At 53.4% G+C, this 19,159-nt stretch overlaps 3 protein-coding genes across 4 annotated transcripts in view; 2 read left to right on the forward strand and 1 right to left on the reverse strand.

Annotated features, from left to right (window-relative positions):
• The window catches only part of NARF (nuclear prelamin A recognition factor), a 32,001-nt gene extending 28,103 nt beyond the window's left edge, over window positions 1-3,898 (reverse strand). The window contains exons 1-2 of the mRNA XM_050763763.1: window positions 3,727-3,898; window positions 2,334-2,414 (exon numbers count right to left, since the gene is read on the reverse strand). Of these exons, the coding sequence (XP_050619720.1) occupies window positions 2,334-2,414; window positions 3,727-3,753 (108 nt within the window). The 5' untranslated portion in view covers window positions 3,754-3,898. The remainder of the gene's footprint in view (window positions 1-2,333; window positions 2,415-3,726) is intronic.
• The window catches only part of OGFOD3 (2-oxoglutarate and iron dependent oxygenase domain containing 3), a 231,783-nt gene that overhangs the window by 160,959 nt on the left and 51,665 nt on the right, over window positions 1-19,159 (forward strand). The window lies entirely within an intron of this gene.
• LOC126938948 (cytochrome b-245 chaperone 1) lies at window positions 11,828-19,157 on the forward strand. Of its 2 annotated transcripts, none has more exons than XM_050763754.1 (7): window positions 11,828-11,946; window positions 13,636-13,758; window positions 14,751-14,792; window positions 15,354-15,427; window positions 16,089-16,185; window positions 17,408-17,552; window positions 17,873-19,157. In XM_050763754.1, the coding sequence occupies exons 2-7, from the start codon at window positions 13,674-13,676 to the stop codon at window positions 17,991-17,993; spliced, it is 564 nt and encodes a 187-aa protein (XP_050619711.1). In that variant the 5' UTR covers window positions 11,828-11,946; window positions 13,636-13,673; the 3' UTR covers window positions 17,994-19,157. The 2 variants fall into 2 exon arrangements, with proteins under 2 accessions (XP_050619711.1, XP_050619712.1); XM_050763755.1 differs by lacking the exon at window positions 11,828-11,946 and adding an exon at window positions 12,026-12,166.

A 19,159-nucleotide genomic window follows, 5' to 3' on the forward strand; every position in this document is an offset into this window, starting at 1 on the left:
AGCGCACTGGCCCCAGCTGCCTCCAGGACTCCAATGCACCCTACCTCTCTTCTGCCTGTGGCCAGCTCTTTGAGTGCTTGTCTCAGGCCCTGTTGCTCCCTAAGCCCCACAGTCCCCACAGCACACAGGGCAACCAGAAAACCTCTCAGATTAAACGTATCAGGACTATTAAACTTAAGGAAAAAATATGCTTCTGCCATATTGCCAACTCTCCATTTATAAATTGGTACCAGTACTTTCTAAGGGTAGAATGACCTCAACCTCTCCCAACATCTTTCACTCAGTAAAACAGGGATAATGGCCAGGCTTACAGGTAATGCTTCTTCTGAGCATGAAATGAGACTGTATGTAAAATGACATTCTTTTTTTTGAGACGGAGTCTCACTCTGTCACCCAGGCTGGAGTGCAGTGGTGTGATCTCCGCTCACCGCAAACTCCGCCTCCTGGGTTCAAGGGATTCTCTTGCCTCAGGCTCCTGAGTAGCTGGAATTACAGGCATGCACACTACGCCCAGCTAATTTTGTACTTTTAGTAGAGATGGGGTTTATCCATGTTGGTCAGGCTGATCTTGAACTCCCGACCTCAGGTGATCCACCCGTCTCGGCCTCCCAAAGTGTTGGGATTACAGATGTGAGCCAACATGCCTGGCCATAAAATCACATTCTTGAGAGCCAGGCTCAGGGTATGTATCCAATAAACAGAAACCATCGCTACTAGCTAAGGATAATTTAAAAACAAGAACTGAATTAGAAAAGAGGCCAGGTGCAGTGGCTCATGCCTCTAATCCCAGCACTTTGGGAGGCCGAGGCACGTGGATCACCTGAGGTCAGGAGTTTGAGAACAGCCTGACCAACATGGTTTCACCCCGTCTCTACTAAATACAAAAAATTAGCTGGGCGTGGTGGTGCACGCCTGGAATCCCAGCTACTTGGGAGGCTAAGGCAGGAAAATCTCTTTAACCTGGGAGGCGGAGGTTGCAGTGAACCAAGATCGCACCGCTGCAATCCAGCCTGGGCAACAGGAGGCAGACTCTGTCTCAAAAAAAAAAGAAAGAAAAAAAAAGGAAACCATTAAAAAAAATTAACTATAGAATCATGAAATTTGAGTTATTTTATAAATTACCTATCTCAATACTCATTTTATAGAATGGAGCTTACTATTAAAAAATATTCAGCTGGGACTGAGTATAGTAGCTCATGCCTATAATCCCAGCAATTTGGGAGGCTGAGGCAGGAGGATCATTTGAGCCCAGGAGTTCAAGACCAGCCTGGGCAACATAATGGAACTCCATCTCTACAAAAAAATTAAAATAAAAAATAAATTAGCTGGGCACGGTGGTGCATACCAGCAGTCCCAGCTACTAGGGAGGCTGAGGCAGGAGAATCACTTGAGCCTCGGAGGTCAAGGCTGCAGTGAGCCATACAGGGAGCCACTGCACTCCAGCCTGGGTGACAGTGAGACCCTGTCTCAAAAGGGGAAAAAAAAATTCAAAGAAGAAATCCAATATTACACCACGTTTTCTTTGTTCCCAATGCATTGTGTTTTGGCATGGGTGTGTTCTGAGAAGACAGGCCTTGTGCCACCGATGGACTGTCTCACACATGTCTTTATTAGCCCCTTCAAGTTTATTTCAGTCTTGGAGACGGAGTCTCGCTCTGTCACCTGGGCTGGAATGCAGTGGCACGATCTCGGCTCACTGCAAGCTCCACCGCCCAGGTTCACGCCATTCTTCTGCCTCAGCCTCCCGAGTAGCTGGGACTACAAGTGCCAATCACCACGCCTGGCTAATTTTTTGTATTTTTAGTAGAGATGAGGTTTCACTGTGTTAGCCAGGATGGTCTCAATCTCCTGACCTGATGATCCGCCTGTCTCAGCTTCCCAAAGTTCTGGGATTACAGGCGTGAGCCACCATGCTCAGCCTATTTCAGTCTTTTTTTTGGGGACAGAGTCTCCCTCTGTTGCCCAGGCTCGAGTACAATGGTGCAGTCTCAGCTCACTGCAAACTCTGTCTCCCAGGGTCAAGCGATTCTCCTGCCTCGGCCTCCTGAGTAGCTGAGATTACAGATGTGCACCACCATACCTGGATAATTTTTGTATTTTTAGCAGAGATAAGGTTTCACCATGTTGGCCAGGCTGGTCTCAAACTCCTAACCTCAAGTGATCCACCCACTTCGGCCTCCCAAAGTGCTGGGATTACAGGCGTGAGCCACTACGCCCGGCCGTACTTCAGTCTTCTCTAAAGCAGTGATGTGCATGGTGCTGTGAGCCCCCAAAGAGAAAAACAGCAGCAGCATTTTACTCTGGGTTGATATAAAACTGAAAAATCTACTTGCCTCTCCATTTTCCTGGGCTGGACTCGGTGCATCGGCTGACACATTCTCTTGGTCATCAGTTTTTGTTTTCTTACTACATTCCTTAAAAAAGCAAAGGAACATTATTAATGAACTTTTAATTCGTCTCCATTAAGAAAATGTGCATACTCTGACCAATGAAGCTCATGTATTTCTATCTTCTTTTAAATTAATTAATTTATTTTTTAGACAGAGTCTCTCTCTCACCCAGGCTGGAGTGCAGGGGCACAATCTCGGCTCACTGCAGTCTCTTCCTCCCGGGTTGAAACGATGCTCCTGCCTCAGCCTCCCGAGTAGCTGGCATTATAGGTATGCACCATCACGCCCGGATAATTTTGTATTTTTAGTACAGACCGAGTTTTGCCATGTTGGTCACGATGGTTTTGAACTGCTGACCTCAGGTAATCCACCTGCCTCGGCCTCCCGAAGTGCTGGGATTACAGGCGTGCACTGCCACACCTGGCTAATTTTTGTATTTTTAGTAGAGAGGGGGTTTCACCATGTTGGCCAGGCTGGTCTCGAACTCCTGACCTCAGGTGATCCACCCGCCGAGGCCTCCCCTCCCAAGATGCTGGGATAACAGGCGTGAGCCACCGCGCCTGGCCTTCTATCCTTTCCCGGCCTTCTATCCTTTCTAGTGAAACAAAAGCGCACGTACTTAAGATCACACACACATCTCTATTGTCTGCAATAATAAAAAAGCAGAAGCAACAGTAGCCTCCCCTATATAGGTGAATTCCCCTGGACGCAGGTGTCCTTAGAATACAACGCAGCCACCACCGGGGATGAACGACCCATTGAACGCTCGGAAGCCTCCTGCCACGGTGTCACGCACAGAAGAGCCAGCCCCAGAGCAGCATCCACGGGAGCCCATTTCGGCAAAAACAGCTACAAACCCCACTGCGTGCGCTGCGCGGTGGTTGCCACGGCCTGGAGACAAGCGCGGAAGGCGCCGGTCAGCAGCCGTCACTGCTTCCGCCCCTGCACCGGCTGCTCGGTGACCCTCAGCGGGACAGGTTCGAAAACGCCTAAAAACCCCTCGGAACGCTTCTGATCATTCCCGCCACGACCGGCGTTTACTCGGACTGTGCCGCGCGGCACGAGAGGCTCGGTCTCCGTTCGTTTCCGCGCTTCGCGGGCGTGGGAAAGATGGACAAGTTCAGGGAGAACCGCTAAGACCGAGCCCGCCCCACAGCGCAGCGGACCCCGCGCCGGCCGCCTCCACGCCGGGCGGGCCCAGGGTGCTGAGGCCGGGGAAGCCCTGAAGAGCCCTGAGGCGAGCAAGCGGCGGGCCCGGGCCGCCAACCTCCGCCGCCCAGAGAGAGCCCCACGGGACAGGCACCGGGCGCGCGCCTCCCGGGCCCGCGGCGCTCACCTTGCGCGTGCAGTGCTCACACTTCATCTGGAGCGCTGCGGGCGGGAGGCCGGGCGCCTCGGCCTGAGGGAAGCACCGGGAGACTGGGACACCGCCGCCCGCCGCCCGCGGCCCTTTGTTGTCCTGCCCCGACCCGGCCTCACCCCCCACGGCCGCACTCGGCCAATCAGAGCATCCGGAGAGGACAAGCCGCACCCCTGGGCCAATAGGATTCCCCACCCCTACGGCTTTGTCTAGGCCAATGACAGTGTCGAGAAGGGGCGGGCCAGGCCCCAGAGCCAATCGGAGCGCGCGGGGCGGAGCGCAGCTTCACTCCACGTACGGCGCCGCGGGGACCGGGTTCTAGCGCCGGTTTCCGCTTCTCGCAGGTCCTGCGTCGGCGGTGGCGGCCAAGCGGCGTTCACCAGGGAGTCGGTGAGCGCGCGGACTGTCCTGAGGCCAAGCCGTGGCCGTTCCAGGGTGCTCGGTCCGGTGGTCACGGGGCCTGGAGGCCGCGGCCGGGCTCGCTCAGCCAGCTTGGCATCGGACACTCGCCTTACTCGTGGCTCCCGACGGGGCGAGCCGGGGGCACAGCTCTCGTCCGCCGCCATCACCGCTTCACTTCGTGTCACGTAGGCCCGGCGGAGTAGCAGCGCGCATGCGCGGCCTGCCTGGCAGTAACCACGTGACGGACCCGGAAGCACGAGGGCAGATACTAAATGATGGCCTTTTGACGTTTTTTTTTTTTTTTTTGAGACGGAGTCTTGCTCTGTGCCCCAGGCTGGAGTGCAGTGGCGCGATCTCAGCTCACTGCAAGCTCCGCCTCCCGGGTTCACGCCATTCTCCTGCCTCAGCCTCCCGAGTAGCTGGGACTACAGGCGCCCGCCACCTCGCCCGGCTAATTTTCTTGTATTTTTAGTAGAGATGGAGTTTCACCGTGTTAGCCAGGATGGTCTCGATCTCCTGACCTCGTGATCCGCCCGTCTCGGCCTCCCAAAGTGCTGGGATTACAGGCTTGAGCCACCGCGCCCGGCCCCTTTTGACGTTTGCGTGCGTTCATGGTGGATAATTTTACCAAGTACATTGGTTTGGACCCTTACAGTTTACAAAGTAAAGAATAACACTTACTCCTCCAAGAAATGGATTTCAGTTAAGCAAAATGGCTTAATGGTAGTGTTGGACTCCTCTGCTAATTATAAACATTTTATGAAATCAGTGTATGTGTATTACAGAAATCAGAAATGAGAAATAAGAACATGTCTGGAAGAGTGTGACATAAGAAAAATAACTTGTAGTCATATTTAACAGACACCAGCAGTTCTCAGGATTCCCCATGTTAGAGCCTTTCTTCCTGTCCTCTGAGAAGTGAAAATGAAATCCAAAGACCCCCAACTGACTGCACGAACCCCCTACTGGCTAAGGAGATCCCAGAGTTACCTTGAAGATAGTTCTCAGCCATGACAGATGGGAGGTGAGACACCTGTTATTACGGGCGGCCCTTGGCTGACGACCATTAGGTTTTCTTTGCTAAGAGCTTGACGGAAACCAGCCCTTTCGAAAGACTCCACCGCTGATAACCCTCTCATTTGCAGTTCCAGCGCAATTGACCAGTATTCCTTACTGATAAGAGATCACACTAACCATGGAGTGCTTCTGGCCAGATGACATGACCCTCATGAAGGGGCCTGAAGCTTCACTGTGGTTGTGTATGTTTCTCTCTTCAAAAATATTCATGACGCCTCCTGTAGCTTGCTAAATATGTATATTTACACACTACTCTGCAAAGATTCCTGTTCCTTTTGCCCCTCCCTGGAAGTGTCTGTTTCTGGCTTCTGGCCAGAGGCAGTGCTTCCCTGCCTGTCACAATGGCCACCCTGCAGGTTGAAATCTTTTATGAGAAATAAAGCTCTCCTTTCCGAATGTATGAATCTCATCATTCTTCAGCTTGTCATTGACTGTCAGGTTCTTCCTGCCCGCTGTACAGACAAAAAGTCAATTCATCAAGATTGCAGCACGACAGGAAAAGAATTTAATTGACACCTGGCAGGCCACACAGGAGACAGAGTTATTACTCAAATCAGTCTCTCCAAAGGCTCAGCGGTTAGGGTTTTTTATGGACAATTTGGTGGGCAGGGGACTAGGGAATGGGTGCTGCTGACTGACTGGGGATGAAATCATAAAGGTGTGTGGAAAATGGTCCTCAAGCACTGAGTCTGCCTCAGGGTGGGGCCACAGGAACCAGTTGAGTCCTGAGTCACAGGTTGGGGTGGGTTCACTCTGAAAAACATCTCAAAAAGCCAATCTTAGGTTCTGCAATACTGATATTATCTATAGGTGCAATTCGGGAAGTTGCAAATCTTGTGACCTCTGGCTACATGAATCCTGAGCAGTAAGGGATTGTAGAAACCAGGCCTACATTTTAGCAGAGTTCAGGCCCCTCCCACAATCCTAAACTTGTGGCCTTTCATTAGCTTTACAAAGGCAGTTTCAGCCCCAGAAGAGGGACGTGATAGTTTTAGGAAGGGACTATTATCATCCTTGCTTCAAAGTTAAACCATAAATTCCTCCCAAAGCTCCTGAAATTAGCTTGGCTTATGCCCAGGAATAACCAAGGACAGCTTGGATGTCAGAAGGAAGATGGAATTAACTATGTGAAATTTCTCTTTTTTTTTTTTTTTTTTTTTTGAGACAGGGTCTCACTCTGTCACTCAGGCTGGAGAGCAGTGGTGTGATCACAGCTCACTGCAGCCTCAACCTCTTTGGCTCAAGTAATGTTTCCACCTCAGCCCTGCTGGGTAGCTGGGACTACAGCTCGTACCACCATGCATGGCTAAGTTTTAAGCTTTTTGTAGATACAGGGTCTCCCCATGTTGCCCCGGCTGTTCTTGAATTCCTGGGCCCAAGTGATCCACCTCAGCCTCCCAAAGTGCTGGGATTACAGGTGTGAGCCACTGCACCCAGCCTCTCTCACTGCCTTAATCTCTGCAAAGGTAGTTTCAAGTTGACACTTCAATGTTGAGGCCGGGCACAGTGGCTCACGACTGTAATCCCAGCACTTTGGGAGACCGAGGCAGGTGCATCAGTTGAGGTCAGGAGTTTGACACCAGTCTGGCCAACATGGTGAAACCCCATCTCTACTAAAAATACAAAAATTGGCCGGGAGCGGTGGCTCAAGCCTGTAATCCCAGCACTTTGGGAAGCCGAGACAGGCGGATCACGAGGTCAGGAGATCGAGACCATCCTGGCTAACCCGGTGAAACCCCGTCTCTACTAAAAAATACAAAAAAACTAGTCGGGTGAGGTGGCGGGCGCCTGTAGTCCCAGCTACTCGGGAGGCTGAGGCAGGAGAATGGCCTAAACCCGGGAGGTGGAGCTTGCAGTGAGCTGAGATCCGGCCACTGCACTCCAGCCTGGGTGACAGAGCGAGACTCCGTCTCAAAAAAAAAAAAAAAAAAAAAAAAATACAATAATGGACTGGGCACAGTGGCTCATGCCTGTAAGCCCAGCACTTTGGGAAGCCGAGGTGGGCGGATCACAAGGTCAAGAGATCGAGACCATCCTGGCTAACACGGTGAAACTTTGTCTCTACTAGACTCCATCTCAAAAAAAAAAAAAAAATTAGCCAGCTATGGTGGTGGGTGCCTGTAATCGCAGCTACTTGGGAGGCTGAGGCAGGAGAATCGCTTGAACCCAGGAGGTGGAGGTTGCAGTGAGCCAGATCATGCCACTGGACTCCAGCCTGGGTGACGGAATGAGACTTCATCTCAAAAAAAAAAAAAAATTTTTTTTTTTTTTTTTTTTTTTTTTTTTTTTGAGACGGAGTCTCACTCTGCCGCCCAGGCTAGAGTGCAGTGGCCGGATCTCAGCTCACTGCAAGCTCCGCCTCCCGGGTTTACGCCATTCTCCTGCCTCAGCCTCCCGAGTAGCTGGGACTACAGGCGCCCGCCACATCGCCCGGCTAGTTTTTTGTATTTTTTTAGTAGAGACGGGGTTTCACCGTGTTAGCCAGGATGGTCTCGATCTCCCGACCTCGTGATCCGCCCGTCTCGGCCTCCCAAAGTGCTGGGATTACAGGCTTGAGCCACCGCGCCCGGCCCAAAAAAAAAAAAATTCTTATTTATAGTTTTCAGTTTGTATAGATTTTTACAAATGCATCAGTGAAATTCAGGAAGTCTCAACCCTCTAGATTACTCAAATTCATGTCAACATCTCTCAGAAAACATCTCCCCTCAACTTCAGCTTAAATAAAAGGATAATTTTAGGTTGTCATTTGTATAGCTTTTTGGTTAATGTTTTAAAAACATAACTGGCGGCTGGGCGCGGTGGATCAAGCCTGTAATCTCAGCACTTTGGGAGGCCGAGACGGGCGGATCACGAGGTCAGGAGATCGAGACCATCCTGGCTAACACGGTGAAACCCCGTCTCTACTAAAAAATACAAAAAACTAGCCGGGCGAGGTGGCGGGCGCCTGTAGTCCCAGCCACTCGGGAGGCTGAGGCAGGAGAATGGCGTAAACCCGGAAGGCGGAGCTTGCAGTGAGCCGAGATCCGGCCACTGCGCTCCAGCCTGGGTGGCAGAGCGAGACTCCGTCTCAAAAAAAAAAAAAAAAAAATAAAATAAAATAAATAAATAAAAAAAAAAACATAACTGGCCAGGTGTGGTGGCTCACGCCCGTAATTCCAGCACTTTGGGAGGCTGAGGTAGGTGGATTGCCTGCGGTCAGGTTTGTTTGAGACCAGCCTGGCCAACATGATGAAACCCCATCTCTACTAAAAATACAAAAATTAGCTGCGTGTGGTGGTGGGTGCCTGTAATCCCAGCTACTTGGGAGGCTGAGGCAGGAGAATCAGTTGAATCCGGGAGGCAGAGGTTGCAGTGAGCCAAGACCATGTCATTGCACTCCAGCCTGGGCAACAAGAGCAAAACTCCATCTCTAAAATATAAATAAGTAAATAAATATAAAAACATAACTGTAATATGGTTGAAAGAACAAATTATGGCCTGGTGCAGAGGCTCATGCCTGTAAACCCAGCACTTTCGGAGGCCAAGGTGGGAGGACTGCCTGAGCTTAGGAGTTCGTGACCAGCCTGGACAACACGGTGAAAACCCATCTCTAATAAAATACAAAAAATTAGCCAGACGTGGTGGTGCGCACCTGTAGTCCCAGCTGCTCAGGAGACTGAGGCAGAATTGCTTGAACCTGGGAGGCAGAGGTTGCAGTGAGCTGAGATCGCACCACTGCACTCCAGCCTGGGCAACAAGGCAAGTCTCTGTCTCAAAAAAAAAGTAAAAAAAAAAAAAAAGAACAAATTACAATCACCTAATTTTTTTTTAATCAAATAGCCAATGTCCAGTTTTCCCCATTTTCTCACAATTTTTTTTACAGTTTGTTTAAATCAGGATCTACATAAGGTCTAGTATGTTCTATTACTCTATATTACAATTGATTCATATGTTTCTTAAGTCTCTTTTTCTATGAACTTACGGAAGACATTGAAAAATCTCTCTTTAAAAATAAAAACTTGATTTTGACATAACTTGAGGCCTACTTAGAAGTGGCAGAGTTCAAGCTGGGCGCAATGGCTCATGCCTGTAATCCCAGCACTTTGGGTGGCCAAGGCAGGCGGATCATCTGAAGTCAGACATTCGAGACCAGCATGGCCAGCATGGCAAAAGCCTGTCTCTACTAAAAATAAAAAAATTAGCTGGACGTGGTGATGCGTGCCTATAGTCCCAGCTACTTGGGAGGCTGCGGCAGGAGAATTGCTTGAACCCGGGAGGCGGAGGCTGCAGTGAGCTGAGATGGTGCCACTGCACTCCAGCCTGGGCAACAGAGTGAGACTTTGTCCCCCCCAAAAAAAGTTGCAGAGTTCCTGATTTTAAAGTTGTTGTCATTTTTTAAATTTGTAGGTTCTATCCATATCCTTCTCTCCTTCTCCTTGTATATATTATTAAAAAATCAGGTCATTTGCCTGTAGGATTTCCTATGTTGACAAAAAAAGGCAAACTGTAAAATATTTTAAGAGATTCTGAGCCAAATATGAGTGACCAATGGCCAGTGACATAGCCCTTAGGAGATCCTAAGAAAATGTACATGGTTAGGTTACAGCTTGGCTTTATATATTTTCAGAAGACGTAAGACATCAGTCAATACATGTAGACGTATATTGGTTTGGTTCAGAAAGGTGACGCAACTTGTAGTAGGGGGGCTTCCAGGTCATAGGTAGATTCAAAGACTTTCTGACTGGCAATTGATTGAAAAGGTTAAGTTACGTCTAAAGACCTAGAATCAACAGAAGGGAGTTTATAGGTTAAGATAGGGGCTTGTGGAGACCAAGATTTCCGTTAAGCAGAGGAAGTCTCCAGGTAGCAGGCTTCAGAGAGAATAGATTGTAAGTGCTTCTTATTAGAGTTCTCTCCTGAAGCAGGAAAAAGACCTGGAAAGGAGCAGGGATTCTCTACAGAATGTAGATTTTCCTCACAAGGGATAGCTTTGCAGGGCTATTTCAAAATACGTCGAAGAAATTTAATGTGGGGTAAAGTACTTCGATTTCTTCCAGGGTCTCCTATCTGTCATGTAATCCTACACCAGAGTCAGGCTGGAATTTGGTGTCATTGCTACAGAGTCTACTTTGTCAGCCTCAAGATGTTTTTTTGTTGTTGTTGTTGTTTGTTTTTTTGTTTTTGTTTTGAGACAGAGTCTCCCTCTGTCGCCCAGGCTAGAGTGCAGTGGCACCATCTTGGCTCACTGCAAGCTCTGCCTCTTGGGTTCACACCGTTCTCCTACCTCAGCCTCCCAAGTAGCTGGGACTACAGGTGCCCGTCACCATGCCCAGCTAATTTTTGGGGTTTTTTTTTTTTAGTAGAGATGGGGTTTCACCATGTTAGCCAGGATGGTGTCGTTCTCCTGACCTTGTGATCTGCCCGCCTTGGCCTCCCAAAGTGCTGGGATTACAGGCATGAGCCACCGCGCCCGCCCGGCTGGCTCAAGATCTGTTTTAATGTGAATGCTGGTCAGCTGTCTGCCTGAATTCCAAAAGGGAGGAGGGAGTAAGGTATGTCTGTCTCTTCCTTCCCATCACTGCCTTAACTAGTTTTTCAGGATAACTTTGGAATGCTCTTGGCCAAGAGGAGGGGTCCATTCAGATGGTTGAGGGTTTGAATTTTATTTTTGTTTTACACCCGCAATTGCTGACTTGTATCCTTGTAGAATCCTTTAGTACAGTCTTGTCTTCCAAATTTCCACTAATTCACTTTAGAAACTTGTTCACTTTCAGCTTAAATTTTTTCTGGCAAGACTACTTCATGGATGGTGTTGTGTACTTCCAGTATCCGACCTTTTTGCGATGTTAATTAGCAGTCATTGATGACATTGCCCAGGTCCGTTAATTCATAAGGTGATGTGTTAATCCTACTGTTTCTTCTTCATTTATTAGCGGGAAAACTTCTATAATCAGACATTCTTCTCATGCAGTATTTGGTTACTCTGCTGTAAATTTCATAAAGGCAGGACAAATGCTTGATGCTTTCCTTTTATTAACCAGGCCACAAACTGGGGAGAGCTTGCCAGCATCCTCCAAAAGTGAACACAGTTAAAAAATACATTATTATGAATTACAGCCTGGAGCACCTCAGGATTTTCAATTCATTGGAATTACTGTTCTTATTCATGCTCAAATCTTCATTTTTGGCAATGAGAACCGCTTCAGTTACGCTTCTATGTTGGGAAGACGCTCATAGGCTTTGGTAAGTTCTTTGCTTTCGGATACGTTTCCCCACACGTTTCTCTTTTCCAAGAAAACCGGTTCCTAGGCCGGGCGCGATGGCTCAAGCCTGTAATCCGAGCACTTTGGGAGGCCGAGACGGGCGGATCACGAGGTCAGGAGTTCGAGACCATCCTGGCTAACACGGTGAAACCCCGTCTCTACTAAAAAAAACCAAAACCAAAACCAAAACAAAACAAAACAAAAAAAAACTGGTTCCTTTAGCTGGAACCACCCGACTCCTCCTGTGGCTCCGCCCGGGTCCCGGAAGTCCGTGCAGCCCGGCCTGCGATCCCGGAAATCCGCTCGGCTCCGCCCCATCCAGGAAATGCTTGCGGCCCCGCCCCCAACCCCGGAAGTCCGCGAGGTCCCGCCCCCGAAAGTCGGCTCCGCTCCGCTCCAATCCCGGAAGTCCGCGCGGCCCCGCCCCTGCCGGTTCGCGTCTCTCTGCTGCCGCGCGGGGACCGCTGTGCTCTCGGTAGGCGGCTGGGCTGGGTGGGCTCCGCACTTCCTTCCCGCTCCGTGCCGCGCGTCCCGGCACCCTGGGGCCCACTCCGGACGGGGTTTGCGTCCTGGACCCGCTTGTCGGCTGCTCCGTGTCCCGCCCTGCCCGTCGCGGGCGGCCTCGCGGCTGTTCCGCTGCAGGTTGGCCACGGCGGCGGGAGCGCCCTCGACCCGGACAAAGAAACGAGCGCTCGGTGCGACCAGCGGCGCGGGCGGCTCTGCCACCGGGCGTGTGCTTGTGTGTGTGCATTTGTGTGTGTGCATTTGTGTGGAATGCCGGGTGTGTGTGCATTTGTGTGTGGAATGCCGGGTGTGTGTGCATTTGTGTGTGGAATGCCGGGTGTGTGTGTGCATTTGTGTGTGTGCATTTGTGTGGAATGCCGGGTGTGTGTGCATTTGTGTGTGGAATGCCGGGTGTGTGTGCATTTGTGTGTGGAATGCCGGGTGTGTGTGCATTTGTGTGTGGAATGCCGGGTGTGTGTGCATTTGTGTGTGGAATGCCGGGTGTGTGTGCATTTGTGTGTGTGCATTTGTGTGGAATGCCGGGTGTGTGTGCATTTGTGTGTGGAATGCCGGGTGTTTGGGGAGCAGTGCGGTAACTGAGGCCCGGGAGGGAGCCCAGTCATATACCAGCATCTAGGATTGGTTTTGTGATTTGAACCCACTATTTTTTATTTTTTTGAGACACGGTCTCACCCTGTCACCCTGGCTGGAGTGCAGTGGCACGATCTCGGCTCACTGCGGCCTCCACCTCCTGGCCTCAGGTGATCCTCCCAGCTCAGCCTCCTGAATAGCTAGGACCACAGGCGTGCACCACTACACCGGGCTAAGTTTTAAATAGTTTCTCTGGAGACGGAATTTCACCACGTTGTCCTGGCTGGTCTCGAACTCCTGGACTCAAGCAATTCGCATGCCTCGGCCTCCTAAAGTGCTGAGATTACAGGCATGAGCCACCGTGCCCAGCCTGAACCCCCTATTTAATGTCAGAAATTTGACTTCACAGGGAAAGCCCTGAGAAACTGCCAGAACGGGGTCCCTGGGGCCAGTGTTCGCAGCGTACTGTGAAGTGGCAGGGCTGTTGCAGTCCGTGCAGAACCCGGTGTGGAAGATTAGCCCCTTTGGTGACTCGTCGGTTCTGGCCATTTTAGGACGCTCCACTGTGCAGTCTGAACTTTCAGCAGGTGGAGGAAGGCAGAGAGAGAGCTGAGACTGTTGGTCTATGCCAGTACGAGAGCCAGTACGGCCTGAAGCCATGAGGGGACTTTCAGTTCCCTTTCTTGGTGGAGGCCAGCACAGGGGAGAGGGGGTGCTGACAGGTGCTAGAAGCTCAAAGGCTGCTGGGGGCTAGCGGCCTCCTCAAGACATTAGGTTTCCAGATAGGATGGGCAGGTGGTGATGCAGCTGTAGCTCGTGAGTCTGAGCGGGAAACAGCCCCCGTGCAGTCGGTGTCACTGTGAACGGAAGAGGGTCTTCCTTACACAGGAAACGGGGTCTCTGGGGGATCCAGTGATGTGCCCGACCACAGAGAACAGATCAGACTGGCTGATGGTGTCTGGGGCTGCAGGTGACTTAGTTGGGGGACCTGCTCTTGGCCTCCAGCCTGGGCCTGATGGCGTGGGCACCTGCCTGTGTGCAGGGCTCAGCTGCCTCTGTCTGTCCCCAGGCCCCTCCTCCTGTAGAGACTGGTGCTGCCTTCTCGGGATGTACCTGCAGGTGGAGACCCGCACCAGCTCCCGCCTCCATCTGAAGAGGGCTCCAGGCATCCGGTCCTGGTCCCTGCTGGTTGGTAAGGCTCTCCCCAGAGGCTGTCCCTCCCCAGAACCCCAGAATTGGAAGCCTGACTTTCAAAAAGGATGAAAATGAAACATAGTATTTTCTGTTTTTTCTATTACCCTGAAATCGAACAGCTATTTTCTTTGTATCCATTCAAATTTTATCCTGTGTACTTCGTTTTACAGATAATGCACATCTATTTTGTCCCCTTTTAACCACTAACACCCAGAGTATTTAATACTCTGTGAGCTTTTCTGAGGTCACCGTATTTTCCTTTGTACTTGTTTTGAACCGTGTGATGGGTGATTGTGGGTTCCCATTTCTTCTCTTCCCTGATCCTCAGACCTCCTCATAGGACTCACAGTCCACTTAGCCTCCTGTCCTCCGTCCCTACTCACCAGTAGGGTCCTGTACCCTTGGGGATAGCTGCACTTGTGTTGACGGGACACCGTGTGAGGAGTGGTGCTGGCTGTACCTCAGCAGCTGTGTCTCTGGGGCCCACATTTTATGTGACACGCCACAGCCTCCTGTGTGTTTTGCGTGGCACGCTGCGTTGTAATTCTTTGTGCACAGTCTTCAGGCCTCACCACGGGCTGCTGGAGTAACACCCGTGTCAGTTCTGGAGCCTCACATGGCGGATGTGTCCAGTAAATACTGTGAATAGTGTATACTGTGTTTTGTTTTTGTTTTCTTTAGTGATGAGGTCTCGTTAGGTTGCCCAGGCTGGTCTCAAACTCCTGGGCTCAAGCGATCCTCCTTCCTCGGCCTCCCAGGTAGCTGGGATTACAAGCGTGTGATACTATGTCCAGCTATACTGCATTATCGAACCAACTTCCTGGCTGTTTCCCCTACTCTGAACCTGGTGGTCTGTAACCCCTGACCACAGCTGTTCCTATAGTGGGAAGGGCCTGCTCATCAGGGGCTGTGGCTCCAGGTCCCGCTGCACCGGGGAGGAGGTGGGGTCTTACCGGGATCAATAGGCAGGCAGTCACTTTCTCTTCACAGGAATCTTGTCGATTGGCCTGGCTGCTGCCTACTACAGTGGAGGTAAAGCACCCCCTGCCCCGCCCCCCCATGACTGTCTCAGCTGTTTGGAAAACAGAGAAAAGAAGGGAAAACGGTCCTTTGTGACTGTCCATGGGGCAGCCTTTAAGATCGGCATCTCTGCCCCTTGATTGCTGGTGGGCACCGCGCCCCTCCACGCACTGCTGTTCTTCCGCACGCCCATCCCGCCCAGCACCCAGCCTGCATTTCACTTCTTAAGTCTTCGGTGTTTTTGGGTCATCAGATATTCCGGGAAAGATGCTCTTGAGTATCCGTCTAAGATCCAGCTGTGGGGTGAGACGTACTTCCCCCACTGCCACCATCACTGGGCCTGCCCAGACAGGCAGAGGCCCTGTGCACCCCACCTGCCTCTCCCACGTGGACGCCGGGGGTCAGAGCTGGGCAGGGTGTGCCGCATGTGGGTCCTCAGTGGCCAGGGCAGGGTCAGCAGCACAGGAAGCTGCCCAGGCGGTCCTTGCAAGCGTGGGGGAGGCTGCGCTAGGTGGGGCCTCCCATGGGCACGTCCCTGGAGCTCACAGGCTGGCGCCCTATGTCCATCTTCAGATAGCCTGGGCTGGAAGCTCTTCTACGTCACAGGCTGCCTGTTTGTGGCCGTGCAGAACCTGGAGGACTGGGAGGTAAGGCCGGCTCGGGGGCAGGACAGAGTCCAGGACTGTTCAGCTCCTGGGTTTTCTTGCAATGGGAATGAAAGGAGGAGGAAGGGCCATGGGTGGCCCAGCGCCTCCCCGTCCTGAAGTGTTGGTCCCTGCTTGGAGGTCTCCATTCATTAGGACATGGTCCCTGCACTCACCTGGTACGATTCTTGGCCAAGGAATCTCCCGAAGGCATTTTTCTCTTAGAAGCTCTCCGTGACTGTCTTCACCAAAGTGCTTTCTTCCCGGAGTTGCCATGATGGGATGCGAGTCAGCTTTCCCCGTGGTCGGCCCTCCCACCTCGGAGCCCCTCCTGAGTCCTTTCAGCCTGGCCCAGTGCTGCCCTCTGACCTCCATGCCCTCATTTGCTGGTTCCGCTGCCTCCCTGCACTTGTTTTGCCTGCAGTGGAGCAAGCACCCGCTGCACCTGCCCAGCTCCCCAGTTCCCAACAGGAGTCAGGCTGGCTACAGATGTCCAGCTCTGACAGAGCAGCACCTGCAGCTTCAGGGCTTTGGGTTCTGACTGGGAGGGGCCCCAGCCCCCCTTCTTGAGTGTCTACCCTGGTGAGGGTGGGGGTGATGCCCCAGCAGCCTCGGGGCCCCTGTTCCTGGAGGTTCATGGTGGTCAGTCCCTGTCGGTTTCCAGGAAGCCATCTTTGACAAGAGCACAGGGAAGGTTGTTTTGAAGACGTTCAGCCTCTACAAGAAGCTGCTGACTCTTTTCAGAGCAGGCCATGACCAGGGTGAGTTGTGGGGAGCCTGGGGACATGGGGCACTGTGGGCATCTGGGTGACCCACGGGACCTGGCGGCGGGAGGCCTGGAAACGCCTTTGGTCCAAGCTTGCCTGCTTGGTGACCAGGGTTGTGTCCTGCCCGCTGGATGCAGGATCCCACAGATACGCCCCACCTGCTCATCTGCTCACCTGCTGGGCGGGGTCCTAGAGCCTCCTGGGTTCTTTAGAGGTTTGGCCCCTGGGGAGGGTGGGAGGAGCAGAGGTCTGGCAGAGCAGGGGTCTGGCCCAGCGTGCTTGGGCAGCCTGTTTAGCTGTGTTCTCCCGCCTGCCTGGCAGCCACTTGTCCCCAGGTACAGTCTGGCCCCAGCGGCAGGTCACAGGGTGGGGCAGGGAGAGCCATGGCAGCCCACGGGCGTTCCGGAGTGGGGCCACCTGGCTACTTGCGGGCCTTGGCTCTGCTCCAGCTTTCCTGTGGGTCCTCCTGGGCCTGCAGTAGGGGCTGGAAGGTCCGAGGAACCCCCCACCCTTGAGCCTGGGCAGTGGCCCAGCTGTGGTCAGTACCAGTTTCCTGTAGATGCTGCCGCAGAGAGAGAGGCCCCAGGGTCCGGCTGCCCATGCATAGCCCCAGAGAGGGGACAGATTCTGGTGACCAGAGTTGCTGGGCAGTCTTGGGTTTAGTGCCACAATGCTGTGCTTCTGACACGCTGCTTCCTAGATCCCTGCAGGGACCTGGCCAGGGCATTGGCCCCAAGTCACCGTGGCTTTGGGGAGAGGAGTTGCAGGCCTGGCCTGGGCTGTGAGAGGCAGCTGTGCCGTTTTCTGACAACAGTTGGGGCCGCCCTGGTACCCAAAGAGGTGGCTTCCCTGAGTTGCCACAGGAAATTGCAGGGTGGCCCTGGCTCAGCAGCCAACCTCGGGGAAACAGTACAGTGTAAAGATGGCGGCCTCGCACTGAGCGGGTCCCCGTGGTCGGCACTCCCAGGAGAACCAGCAGGCTGTGCATGTGGCCTGCCAGCCTGCACCGCGGGCACGTCCTTCCCACCCGGAGGACCCTGCACTGCTGTCAGGGCCACAGCAGTCCTCCAGGACCCAGCCTCAGGCAGGAAACAGCAAATGCTTTTGCTGCCAACCAGGCGTGGCTGTCGCTCTCGATGGCGCCAGTGGCCCTGGTGTGACTGCCGGGTGGCACGTGTGGGCGGGGACGGCTCGGCCACTGACCGTCTCCCCACAGTGGTGGTCCTGCTGCATGATGTCCGCGATGTGAGCGTGGAGGAGGAGAAGGTCCGGTACTTCGGGAAGGGCTACATGGTGGTGCTCCGGCTTGCGACGGGCTTCTCCCACCCCCTCACGCAGAGTGCAGTCATGGGCCACCGCAGGTAAGGCTGTGGGACTTTGATCTGGCTGGAGCTGCAGCTGTGTCAGGTGACTCCCGTTCCTGACCACCCAGAGCTACAGGACAGCTGGGAGAGGAGATGAGTTTGTGGACGAGAAACAGAGGGGCCCACGTTAAGCATGTGCAGGCTCAGGGGCAGCCTCCGTGGCTGGGAGGGTAGGAGGCGGCCAGGAAGTGCTGGGTCCAGTTTGGGAGCCCCAGGGGCTGCTGGAGGTGGGTGGTTGAGGAGGAGGCTGCTGTGGGGTCTCATGGCGCCCTGTGCTGAGGTGACCTGACCTTCCTCCCATTGCCGGCCTTGCCCAGTGATGTGGAAGCCATCGCCAAGCTCATCACCAGCTTCCTGGAGCTGCACTGCCTTGAAAGCCCCACAGAGCTGTCTCAGAGCAGTGACAGTGAGGCCGGCGACCCTGGGAGCCAGAGCTGACAGCCCCGGTATGCCTGAGCCTGTGCACCACCCACAGGACCCGTGGCACATTCCTGGTGTGCCTGAGCCCGTGCACAGCCCACAGAACCCCGTGGCCTTGGCTTCAGTCGGTGCCTCCAGCCGAGTCGGCCTCTTGCCTGCTCACACTGCTGCTTTCACACTGCACGAAACAGCAGGCCGGACCAGGACACCCAGACTCTCTCCATCGTGAGGCCTGGGCCTGCCTTCCTGCAGCTGGAGGTCTCGCCAGCCCTGGACTCCTGCTGTGGGCCACAGCCAGACCTCGGGCGAGTGGAGAGGCCGGGCCAGGCCGGGCCCCTGTGGGTGCTGATGCTGCGTGTTGTCCCCGACACAGTGTCCTCTCCCTGGGTGGACATCCCCAGCGGTCAGGTGCTTCCCCAAGGGCAGCGAGGGGCGAACATCCGGGGCCTACCTGGCTGTGCACGCTGCAGCCACACTGTGGAAGCTGCCCCTCCCCAAGGACCCGCCTCCCTTGATGATGCCAGGATCTCGGCGCATAGACCGCTCTGCCCGTGGTCGTCACAGAAAGGTCTCTCTGTTCCTCACCCTCAGCCTCAGCAGAAGCTGCGAGGCCAGAAAACAGGTCAGCTCTTCCAGTATTGTGCAGCGCTTAAAAACCGGGAGCTCCGGCCGGGCGCAATGGTTCATGCCAGTAATCCCAGCACTCTGGGAGGCCAAGGTGGGAGGACTGCTTGAGGCCAGAAGTCCAAGACCAGCCTGGGCACACAAGAAGATCCTGTCTTTGCAAAAATACTAACCAAACAAGAAAAATTAGGAGATTTTCTGCAGAAATTGAGTTCCAGCCTCTTTCCCTCACCCCGTAGGAGCTGAATGCCAACCATCCTGACCCGCTGGGGCTCTTGGTCTCCTGAGTGCACCCAGGTCCTCCCAGGTGCGGTATGCACCGAGAGCGCCTGGCCTGATGCCCTGGCCTGTGAACTGGGGACTCCTGGGTCCTGTGAGCCCCGCGGCGGCAGGCCCAGGAATGGCTGGGTAGGACCGGGAACGCCTTTGCCCCAGGTCTGGCTGTGGCCTCGGTGAAAGCAGACAGGAGAGAGGTGGGACCCTCCTCCTCAGTAGTGGCTGCCAGCCCCTCTTTGCAGGACATGGTCATAATAACCATAAATAACCCTTCGCATGTCACC

The sequence above is a fragment of the Macaca thibetana genome, chromosome 16 (assembly GCF_024542745.1).
Source record: "Macaca thibetana thibetana isolate TM-01 chromosome 16, ASM2454274v1, whole genome shotgun sequence".
NCBI lineage: Eukaryota > Metazoa > Chordata > Mammalia > Primates > Cercopithecidae > Macaca > Macaca thibetana.